Source organism: Pygoscelis adeliae, unplaced genomic scaffold (genome assembly GCF_000699105.1).
Source record: "Pygoscelis adeliae isolate BGI_AS28 unplaced genomic scaffold, ASM69910v1 Scaffold232, whole genome shotgun sequence".
Classification (NCBI taxonomy): Eukaryota; Metazoa; Chordata; class Aves; order Sphenisciformes; family Spheniscidae; genus Pygoscelis; species Pygoscelis adeliae.
This window is the reverse complement of record NW_008824473.1, coordinates 1,091,707-1,104,021: the sequence shown is the minus strand read 5'-3', so window position 1 is coordinate 1,104,021 and position 12,315 is coordinate 1,091,707. Positions and strand designations below refer to the sequence as shown.

The window sequence follows — 12,315 nt, the reverse complement described above, 5'->3', positions numbered from 1 at the left end:
ACTTCTTGAAAATCGGGATCCCTGTTTCAAATCAGGGGATGTAGGGAATTAGCAAACACCAAGAGTAAAACTGCGATCCCCAAATATAAAAAGGAATTTTCTCTAATCCACCAAAAGTTACAAGAGATTGATTCTTCTTTGGTAGCAGACTATTGAGGTAGAGGTAAAATGATGAAGACTTTAGGATTAGAATAATTATTTTGTTGTATTAATCTCCCACTCTCATCTGAATGATAATGAATCATTGCAAGTTTCCTGAAGAAAACATAAAAAGCACTGAAATTGAGTAGGGAAATACTAATGCCTTATTTAGATGGCAGTTCCTGATTTAGAAATCCTGTAAAAAGCATTTTGATTGTTTCAAAGAAGGCAACAGAAAACTACTAGCTGCAGTTACTATGAAAATGGGTTCCTTCTGTATATTCTATCTTTCTGTTCAGCCAGAAGACTCTTGACCTCAGTAAGCATGATAAAATAATTCATTGCTTTTTGCTGATTTTTGCTCTTTTCAAAAACAAACATGAGACACATAAATGCCCAAGAATATAATATAGAAGGAAACACTCAAATGCACACAAATCCTCAATTATTATTGAACTACACATTCTTTTAAGGTGCAGATCTTCCATGAATTTTCAGAACAAGTTGGCAATTCAGAGGATTATAATCAAGACATATGATGAGTTGTAACTGTTGTCACTGTAGATCTGGAAAAGGAACAAGGAACCTTTCAGTGAAACAACAGCTAGCTAAAGCAGAAAAAAAGCTGTAGCAGAACACTGCTTCTGCTACTCCTTGCTGATCATTATTATTCAAGGTTCAGCTTTTAACAATCTAGGTAGGAGACAAGCATCAGAGACTTTTCCAAGAGAGACAATTTTGATCTGTTCTTTCTGGATTTTGCCATTCTCTTTACACATTACTACTCCTTGTCTCTTGAAGAATTACAGTGCATCATCTATCATTAAGGAGTCGAAAGGACATTAATGAGCAAAATAAATTTTTTTTTTTTTTCATTCAGACTAAGATTGTGTCTAATCTGTGCTCCTATATATTACTTAAATAATTCTAGGATAGAAACCATCTGAGAAGGGGGTGGGAATTGCACTTTTACTATAATTATTTCATTTACTGATGGTAAATTAATTATTTACTTATGGTAAACCGTACTCTTGAAAAACTTGTAGAAGATGCCCTGAACTTCAGAACCAGTCATTTTGCCTTTGTTATTTTTTCTTAGCTTTCTAGGCAAAGACAAGAGGAAATTCAGCTTCCACTCAATCCATAAATCAAATCATCCACAAATTAGAAATGTACAGTTCTAATAAGCATGAGACTATAGTTCCAATTTCAGACCAAATGAAATGCAGTGATTAAAAGTTACTGAGTGCAGTCCATTGTAAATTTAACCAAAGAAGAGAAAAGTAAAGCAAATCCGTTTATTATGAAGAACTTAACCAGAACTGTGCAACAGCAGAAATATGGAGAAGTTTATTATCTAACTCCAATGAATGTTCTTTCTGTTCTCTTATTTTTGCTTTTAAACACCAAAACATGTTTAGTATCATTCAACTACCCAGAATAATACCGTGATCACTGAAGAGAATTTACAATAGAAAAAACAACAAGAAAAACCACCCCAAAACCTAAAGAATCAAATGACCCCAGACCTAGGAATAAATGATACCATTCAAATTAATCATTTCCAGTTAGGCTTGAAAAGATTTGCTATATCCATGAATATAAGCACATTCTTCTAGTTTCAAAGATAATGACACAGCCAGTCCAAGAAAAACAATATGAATAATTTCTGATCATTTTAACTTTCTTCATTATAACATGATTTCTCACTCTTAACTTATTTCATGACAGTTGTTTAACAATATAATTTTCCTTTGATCTAACTATGAAATAATTTATTTTTTTTATCATTTAAAAGCAAGTTTTCAGAATTTTCAAACCCCACCAACCAGAAAAGTAGAGGATTCATCTCATTTGAAGACCAATGCTACAGAAGCCAATTGATAAGTTTGTACTGAATTTCAACACTTGTATTATTTTTTATTTTATAGTAAAATCTACTCCTATTTATATCTTAAATACAGTATCCCTTTAAAAGAAATAACTCCATCTGCAGATCACATAAACTAGCTATCAAAGACATTTGTTTCAATACATCAGCTTTCCCAAACACTATACTTTTCTGCTACAAGTTCAGCCTAAATAAAGCAACTCACATATGAAATTTGAAGGGACAGAAGTAGCTAAATGCATGGTTTACTGACACTTTCTTGCTCCTGAAGTTTTGATTTGTGAAGAAGAAAATATTTTGATCCTTTTTAAAGCTTTTTCATTATGTAAACCTCTAAATACAGATAAAACCTTCACAGCTACAATCACACTATCACTCTATTCAATTCTTATCATCAGAGCAAATATATTAAAGTTTTGCTTTAATGAATCCCATTACTACTGCAGAAACAATGTCAGGATACTTAGAAATCTTCCCTTCTTCATCTTTACTGATGGTTACATAATGATTTCTAATTATATTTTTCCAACTTAAAATTCATATTGGAGTATGCTGACCACACAATGATGAAAGTAGATGTGTACCTGAATCATCGTAATTTCAAAACCTACAGTATCTAAATACGAGACATTTCTGTAAAACAAAGTTTGGTTTATTCAAAATAAAACATTCAGGAGAAAGTATATTTTAATAATATTGGTCATGAAATATGAGAACCCTTTGTTGAGCAGCAGAAAAAAAATTAAGAATAATTTTGTATATTTATGATAAATGTATTTCACTACCAAAGACAACAGCAATTCCAGCTTAAACCCACAGACCTATAGTTTTATAAAGCTTTGTTGACAGGCAAAGTAAGCTTTTTTTTCTATACCTGGAAGTTCTCTCTCTTCAACACTGTATTCCAGAGATCCAAAGGAATAATTAGCTGGACTGATTGCAGGAGTAGAAATAAAACTTGTACAGCCAACGGATGAGTTGACTTCAAAATAATTGTGGCTGTGATTCATTCGGTGAAATTCCAGAGAAGATACTATTGATGTGCGCTGCTTGGGCTACAAGAAAAATAGAAGTTTGGAGTGAAAAATACAGACTTTTTGTATAGTTTTCATTACTTGACATTTAATAAATTTACCTAGGGTTTCTCTCTTTTTACTGTTTTTATTGGGCTCAAAGGTTATACTAGTAAAAATCATTTCATATGACAAGATGTGGTGTGTAGGGATAATTTCCTTCCAAAATTTGGATTAATCTTTATTAGAAAAAATACGTGTCTTCATTCTAATCAATTTAATTCAAAATAAAATAGGTTTTTACAGCCTTGCATATAATAATTGCAATCATCTTTTGATAAGAAAGGGAGCTCTTCACCAGCTGCATTGCTGGGTACATTCTGCAAAACAATTAGACCGCTGATGCCTGTATAATGACATTTACAAAATAATACCCAGCACTCATCACTCGAAAGCAACCCTCTGCTGTTTATTCAATTTATGAAGGGCTGCCTTACATATTCAAAGACTGAAATGTCTAAAAGCTTAGGGGAAAAGTATCAGCTTAAAAAACATACATGAAAATCAAACTTTCTTCGTGAGTTTTCATGGAATAGTGAAAGACTTGATACTAGTTTGTATCAAATATTTACTTTTGAAGTGAACCTCTTCATTGACCCCACTTAATGGCTGTGCTTTGGATTGCAGAGCGGCTTCAGAGCATGAGAAACTCATTCCTTTTGGGTGGATCTACACTATAAGGTACATCACAGGATTGTACAAAATGTGCTCCAACTCCTTATGGTCTTTTGACCATAGGACCACACTAAAGCTAGCCCAAATTAAAACCAATGAAATCTATATAGTGTGATCATCAGGTCAGCAACAACTTTTTCACTACATAGATCTGTTCCCATTGCACTGCACTACTTATTAATATAGACATAACCTTAGCGCTTGATGTCATGGACTATAAGGCACAGACCACTGATGGTTTGCAATGTCACGCTAAGTAGTCTGTTGCAGCACTCATTTGGCTCCATACCCAAAATATCCTATCCCCACGATGCTCCTTGCTGCTTCAAGACCAATGACCTGAAACATCTCCAAAACAGAGGAGGCCCTGCATCCAGGTGTATAGCTGTCTGTATATTTATTTAACGACAGTGAAAAACATCTCAGGAACTGCTGCCTTAGATAACTAAAGCTGGGAAAAGTAAATAGAAAAAGAGAGTAAAGGGTGCTTTAACTCTTCTTGTTTTAGCATGTCAGGTTTAACAGGTCAGAATATTTGTAAAGGTCAAGAATTTGCTACTTTTTAGTGTCAAGACCAAATTATTGCCCTGGGAGCAATAAGATCTTCCTTGGACCTTGAAGCTATTCACCATCCCTTACTTAGAACTACCTGCTAAAGTACAATCTATCCCAGCGGAGTAGTTTTCAATTTTGTTTGTGGTCTATTTCATTTTTAGGTTATGAGCCCTGCAATGTTTGTGTTACAAATACAGAACTAGACTGTTTTCACTAAAAATTCACTCTTTCTATCAGAATGTCAGACAAAAACTTAAATAGACTTAGGCTTGCATAATGTTGATTGTTTGTTAAAGTTGAGTTGGCACCATGTGAATTAACTGTGTCCTCTTAAAACTGAGAAAAATTGCAAAGGGTAAATTTGGGCATTCATCTGGAACTCATCTACAGTCTATTGAGGGGATTTACTTTCTTTAATAATTAAAAACAGCTTCTGCTTTGAAAGGCTGACTCCTAGGGCTAGTGATTTCATGGGAGAGTTCAATGAACAGGGACAGACTCCAACATCAAACAGTCTGGTTAAAAGTCATTGTTTGGGACCTGAGCCAAAATAACTCTCTGATCAGACCAAAAATATTCATGTGTACTAATTAAACCTAAACCACACACTTTTGCTAGACAACAAACTCATCAATGACCTAATTATTTCTAAAACTGAAAAAGATCTCTGGTCATTTAGAAACATGTTCCTGGCCCTTTCCCAAGCAATGCTGTCTTTGTGGTTTTGCAGGAATTCAGCTTCTGACTTGAAAAGGTGACACTTCAAGTAACACGATGTGCAGGATCTCTGATTATTCCAAAACTGAGACAGTTCCTACGTAAAAAGGCAGCTGGGATGGTCCAGCTCAGTCTTCCTAAGCAGCTTCAAAAACTGCTCTGGCCTTTGGCCAGTCAGGTCTCCAGCCACTGCTTCAACTGTGTGCCCCTTTCTTGGAGTCAGAATAGCAGTATCTGATGCATCATACAGCCTTTTACTAACTTATGGATGATCAGCTGTTTCACTACACCTTAGTGTAGTATTACAAGTTACTGTAACATCTTTAAAAAGTTTCACAAAAATACCTGCAAGGTCTTGGTGGGGGGCAGAGAGAGGGGGGAAACAAACCAAAAAACCCTCAAACTGTTCTGAAGCATTTTTAAAGATCAGTTTAGTTTGCAAATGATTCTGAAAAAGTGTCCATCAATAAATAGCTATGATTTGCTCTGGAGACATGGGTTAATGATATAAAATAAGTCTAGAGTGATTTTCAAAGATGATTATGGAAGCTAGAAACATGTTTTCTGTTTGTTTGTGCTAACATGCAACCATCTACTGACCTGGTTGATACAAAATACCTCCTATATTATTTTGGGCTTTGACATTATTATTATTAATTCAGACAAACATATCTCAGTTTAATATGTCTTTCCAACCTAAGGGTTCTGTACAGAACTTCACGCAGCCTTCTGGGTCTTGTAAAATGTTACGTTATTAAAGTATGCTAATTGTTCATTAATATATGCTAAGAGAGATGCAGGAAACCAGTCTGTGTTTACTGCATCCCTCTGTCTGTGTCTCTCTAAAGTACAGTTTGCGCAAAAATTGTAGAAAACATTGGTTTTTTTCTACAGTTAGGATTAAATTCAGTTCCAGATTTAGATAACTAAATTTATAGCATACCTATTTACATCTACACTAGGTATCTAAGCTCCCATTACAGTCAACCGAGATCTAGTCAATACAATCAACAGAGTCCAGAGAACAATTCACCTCATCCAGTCACCTTGGTTCACTTGCCTTAACACAGGTATCCACCATCACTGGAGATCCCACTTCTAGCTCCCATGTAGACACTCTGGATACTTTACTTCATTTGTTAGAATCTGGATCCAAATTCCAGCCTTACTGCCAGAACGTATAGCCAGCAATTAACAAGTCACTTACTGGAGTCTTGTATCCTGGTTTCCTGGATTACATCTTTCAAAGCTATTCCTTGAGATCTCTCAAGATAGGTCCTGAATAATTCTAAGACTATTTACTATATGCAATATCATAACATCCAGGAAATGTAGTCAGGGGTCAAGTTTTTATATCTATGAAGATTGTACAAACACAAAACTCTGTCCCAAAGAGATAATGCTTCCTTCATTCTTTGTACCAAAGCCAGCTTTGTCAGTCATTACATTACATCTGCCTCACACTACTCAGAAGGTCTGCACATACTTAGATAACCCTTGTGAAACTGTAGCATACTTATGGCTTAAGTTCACCCCAGTGTGTATGCTACATAACCACATGCAGATTTGTCCTTAAGTCGATTTTCTTCATTCATTACGTTCATGTATTTAATTTACTTGTTATGTGTAAATCTCTTTAATGACTGATTTTGTTTACTTTAAAATTTTTCTTCATGACTATTATTTCAATTGTCATAATACCGACCTAGAAAACCCTAGACTATCCTAAAACAGCATACCAAATCAGGCTAATGAAGAAACCTTATCATCAATGCAAAAGCAAAAATATATCAATAAAAATCTTTAAAGGTATTGCAATAACAAGATTTAAATAACTTTCAAATCAGGTCTAATAAGAAGAATATTTTCATGTTAAGTCAGTAGTGAACATATATCAATGAAAGATACCACTTTGAACACTGCAAACCAGGAAAGGCATCAAAATACAGATACTGAATTGCCCTTCTATTAAAAAGACAAGTAAGGACTTAATGTTCCCATGAACGGAAGTCGCATGCAAATTCTGTAATGCTACCGTGACTCACATGTAACACTATGAGCATGCAAGGGATCATTCAAGTGTTTCGCACAACATTTAGCAGAGGGAGTAGGGCAAAATTCCGTTCTCAATTTAACATCAAAATATTTCTCCAGCCTTGAAGTACTCTGCAATACAAGCTTGTGACTGTGCCTTCTTTTATCTTTGGGATTTCTGTATGTAGCACCATCACAGTCTTTAAAGAATTAATTCTCACAACACTCCTCTGCACTATGGCAGAGCTATTAGCCCCATTTTACAGATGCTGAACTAGGGTATAGAGCTCTCCCAAGAGACAGATGTGTGGCTCATTAAATCACTGAGAACCAATGAGCCTGAGGAAATTCTGCATTTAGCAAATCCTGCCAAATTCCAGCTTGCCCTACGTAATGTAAAAACTGGTTTTGGTTGTGTTATACCATGCAGAAAATGTATGATAGAACAGAGAACTGAACCCACATTCTGAAATTCTAGCTAGCACATAAAATACAGACTTACCAAAGAAAGTAAGAGGCTGTAGCCCCTTCCCCCAGGCTCATCGCACATACATAACACAGCATGAGTGTAGCCATGTGGCTGCACAAATCCCTCATTTTGGTACCTGCCCAGATGATTCAATTTTTCTCATTCTCTGATCAACTCACTCCTATTTCAGAAATTTTCCTTTCTCCAGCTTCCTTCTTTCTTAAGATCCCATTCTCTTTCTACACACTCATTTTCCCTTTGACCCCTTTCTTTTTCTCCTATCTATTGTTATATTCCCTCCAAAACTACTTACTTTACTCTAAAACACCCCTCACAGTATCCTAGCTGATTCCAGTCCTACTTGGTCTTCCAAAACTTGCTTCTCTGCTTTCTCTGTGGTTTTGTCATCAAGGTCTCTCAAACGAACTCCCTAACAGTCCTATCTCCCACTGACTTTACCAGTCACTACATCCCTCTCATTGTCCTTCAATGCATCCAAATTTAACCTCTGTCCTCCCTTTCAAATACAACTTTCACATCACTTTTACGGTTGCTTAGTCTCTGTCCTTTGCCTCAACATCCCCACATCCCATCTCTGTTTCTATCTTGGTCTCTTTTGCTCATGTACACTTACGTAAAATCCCCAAACATTCATCATTGTCTTGGTAAAATACAACCTGTGAGAGGACAGGCGGCTTCACTTACTCCTGTCCCCAGTACCTCAGTTTTTATTTGCAGAAATCAGCAGGCCTGATACATTCTCATCAGTCAATGCTGCTGCCAAGAGTTATTTGATTTATAGGATCTGAACTAAGGTGATCAAGTAGCCTTGAAATTGCAAAACCTGGAGATTACAGTGGATCTGGGTTTGATTCTTCTATGTCACCTAGAAGTGAAAGACTGCACTGAACTATTACTAGACTCCTGAATCAATTATTCTGTCTAGCCTCAAAATACCATGTTAAACAAGCTGAAGTCACATTGTCTTTTTAATAAGGTAATATAATTTCTCTTTTTTCATTTCATAGAACCTTATCTTAAATTATGACTACAATTAAGCATAAAAAGTAGGCAGTTTCAGCACCCATCTTGACATTCTTGTTTTTAATTCTCAACATCTTAATTTAGTTTAAGAGCAGAAAGCAGAAATTACACAGTGGCTGGCAACAAATATATCCCAAGCAGCCACAACAGGGAGCTTACAATATCACGGGAATTTAAAAGAAAAAAAGAAAAACAGAAAAAAAGAAGAAAAGAAAAAGAAAAGAGATAAATGGTTTCACTGTTTTTTAACTGTAAATCATTTTCATTACTAAAAGCATAACGCACTTTAAAACTAAATTCATTTTTAATGGCATCATAGTGCCAAAGTCCTAGAAATTTCCATTTGACTGACTTTTAATTTAGAGAACGACACCTCTTGCATCCTGCGTGAGCAGCAAGTGCATACGTCTTTACAGTAATGTCATGGCCCATCAGCATACTTCGATCACTTCACCATTAGTGACACACTCAAGGATGGCACAGACACATAGCTCTTTCCTCTAGCCTGTGGTTAGGAAGTTATGCAATGTGACTCTAGGTACCAAATATCCATAGTGCTTTATGTTCTCCTCTGTGCATGTTATACTAGCTCCTCCTTTAGGAGTTCTCCACTGGAGTACATAACTAAAGGTCAAGGCATTGCTGCCCCCTTTCATCTTCCACCTCTGGTCTTATATCAGATAACAAATCAGACTGGGAATAAATAAGGGAAAGAAGGGATCTTCTCCCAGTTTCCATTTTCCTTGGCTTCTACTTTCATCTTAATTGCAACCATATTGCAGCTGTGGGTTGTGAGGTATATCTGTCCTGAACGCTAAAAACTGTGGTTTCCCCCGTTGACAGACATGACCGGATTTGGAAGACACACCATTATTCCTATCCTGGGAAAACATTGCTTGAAACGAGCTCCAAATTGCGAAAGATAAATTTGATCAATAAGAGGAAGTCTTATTCCTCAGCTATAAAAAGTTTCTAACTTTCAAAGATTAAAAAAAAAAGTGTTATTTTCACTGAAACAGTTGGAAAATGGATGTAAGGCCATTTTCTTCAAAAAAAGCTCAGCTTCCAGCTGTTAGCAACATCCCAGTTTGACCTACAGATTATGAAAATTGCTTATATCATTACATTTGTGCATTAAAAATTTTGAAGGGTCAAGGTGATGGCTGTTTTTGAAGTTGCATGCTACGGATAGCATGCACGTGTAAAAACGTGGTGCATTTTCGGATGATGATAAAGGATTACTCAATACCTAAGGTGCTCAAAACCACCCAGTACTACACAGAAACAAAGAAAAATGCTATAAATCTGATGAGATACCCATCAAAGCACAATAGGCAACGCTTTAATCTTCCAGATTCTGAGTGTGTTACTGTTTCCAAGCATTATACGTACTGGGGCAGGGCAATTGGCATAAATTGGTTCACACTCCTGCTATGAAACTTCATTAGCCTTCAGAGCAGGGTCTTCAAAGCAGAATTTTCTACCAGGAATGGCCCTTGGTGCATTCAAATTCCCAGTCAGGCCTGACAGTGGATATTTTTGGGGAGAGAGAGAGTTGTACAGGACCAAAACTATACCCAGGACTGTGTTAATGGTTCAGTAGTATAGATGACAACCTTCCAGAGCTCAGAAGTTTATTTTACTAGTGTAGAGGTACATACCTACCTTTCAGTATCTGAACCATCTTTATGCTTAGTATTTCACCAATTTGGCCTGTTACAAGTTCAGATATGAAAAATGTTCCATTCTTCTGTATGATTTATGTTTATATTGAATCAGGAAACACAACCTAGAGAATCTCTCCAGGTAAGCAACCAACTTCAACGAAGAAAACATATGCATTTAGAAGTGATATTCTAAAAACATAACATTCCTGACAATAAAGAGTGTTCTGCTTTAATTTATACTTGTGCTTTAGTATCCTGTTGAACTGCAATTAAACGCACTCACACATACTGTTTGCTATTTTCATTAGTACTGTGTATTGGGTAAATGTGTTTATGTTTTCATATTATCTCAGCTCTAATTAAAATAATCTAAATAGAATTATGTTTTATAGTTACTTGTCAAAGGAGATCTTTTACAATGCATCTCTAATAATATTTTCGTTAATGCTGTTATTAAGTAGTCACAGAGTATCCATTATGCTCTAAGGAAATTTTTTTAAAATATCCTCCTTTGGAGCTGTTACATATCTTCTATCCACTAATTCTGCGGTAATACAGGGGGAAAAAAACCCATCCTGTGAGACAATTCCAACCACAGACTTTTTTTGTAACTTGTACTCAGTATTTCAGAATACCAGAATTTCATAATGTCTGTCCTATTTTCAGTCACGCATAAATGAATTGCTAACCACGTGTTAATGGCATTGACAATAATCTTTTACTTCATTTTCCTTCTTTTAAGGCCTATTTAGGAGCTTTATTTATCTGTTTGTTTCTTTGTTTATTCATTTCAACATCATTAGAATGAGAAGATATCAAACTGTGTGCAGCAGATTTGCATAGACACTTTAAAGGTTTACAATTAAATATATAGAGAGAATTTTCTGAAATGTATCTCCGTACACAGAATCAAGGTCACTGACTGCTGTCAACTACCTTAAAGTGTTTGCAGCCCTAATGGATATACGCAACCTTGGAAACACTACATAACACAGGAGAAATCTCCAGACCAGGCACACTAATGATAAGGGCTAAATCTGCCCATCTGCGCACTGTAGAATACATCTTTATTTTAGTGGCTTTGGGGAATGCTCAACACCTTTCAAATGCTCAGCACCTTTCAGAACTTCGTAAAATCATATACACAGGGGTGGCTTTTATGTTGGAGATAACAGGTTTGATACCCCACAAAATCATAACTCTCAGTAAAATCTTTTTAAGTCTTATTTGCCTCTTGTGCTAAGCATGGACACTGCACATGGTTGCACGAAGTCCAGCATCAAAACATACCAGAAAAAGAAGTGTGCACATGAACAGGAAGCATAGTGTGCCTGCACAGTATTTCTCCATGGTGATTTTCCTGGTTATTCCCTGCCTGGCTGAGCATGTCGTAACTTGGGCTGAGCACAGAAAGCAGTTCACAGGAGAAAGAAGGTCCTTACACCCCAGCTGTCCTGTGATCTCATTCAGAACATGAGTGAGAACTTACTGCATAACTGTGTTCTCCAACCCTCCTTTTTATGATAAAATGTAACAAAGCAGATATTTTTGTGTTGCAAAACAAGTTCAATAGATGTATCAGAGAGTTGTCATGCATTTGTGCACTGGTGCAGTGGGGATTTCACTGGTGTTCCCTAAGCTTGCAGAGACAGGCATGTGCCAGCTCAAGCTAAGTGTGACAAGGGATGCACTTCATTTGGGAAGAACTAAGGGTGCTGCAGTAGGGAGTTGGCATAGGGGAGAAACCAGGGTTATTTCACCATGGGGAAATAGTGACACTAATCCACTTCAAAATCTTGTTTATGGAACAATTAGTTCTGAAAATTTATTTTCTGGAACTGTGATTTTCCAGAGCTGCCTCTAAGATTATTTTTTGTTTGTTTGTTTGTTTTGTTCAAAGTAATTTCTGCACCTAACTGCGAAAAGGATGAAATATAATTTCCTTGAATGTAAATTACTGTCACTTTTTAGGTCAACTAGAGAGGCTCTGGAGCACATATCTCCTATGGTTGGTCTGTCCATTCATGACCAGGCTGCTATATGGGGTGG

The 12,315-nt window shown here is 36.2% G+C and overlaps 1 protein-coding gene across 1 annotated transcript in view; it reads right to left on the bottom strand.

Annotated features, from left to right (window-relative positions):
• Positions 1-12,315, bottom strand: part of ANKS1B (ankyrin repeat and sterile alpha motif domain containing 1B) — a 450,276-nt gene that overhangs the window by 268,155 nt on the left and 169,806 nt on the right. Inside the window, 1 exon segment of the mRNA XM_009321298.1 lies at positions 2,931-3,087. Within this exon segment, the coding sequence (XP_009319573.1) occupies positions 2,931-3,087 (157 nt within the window).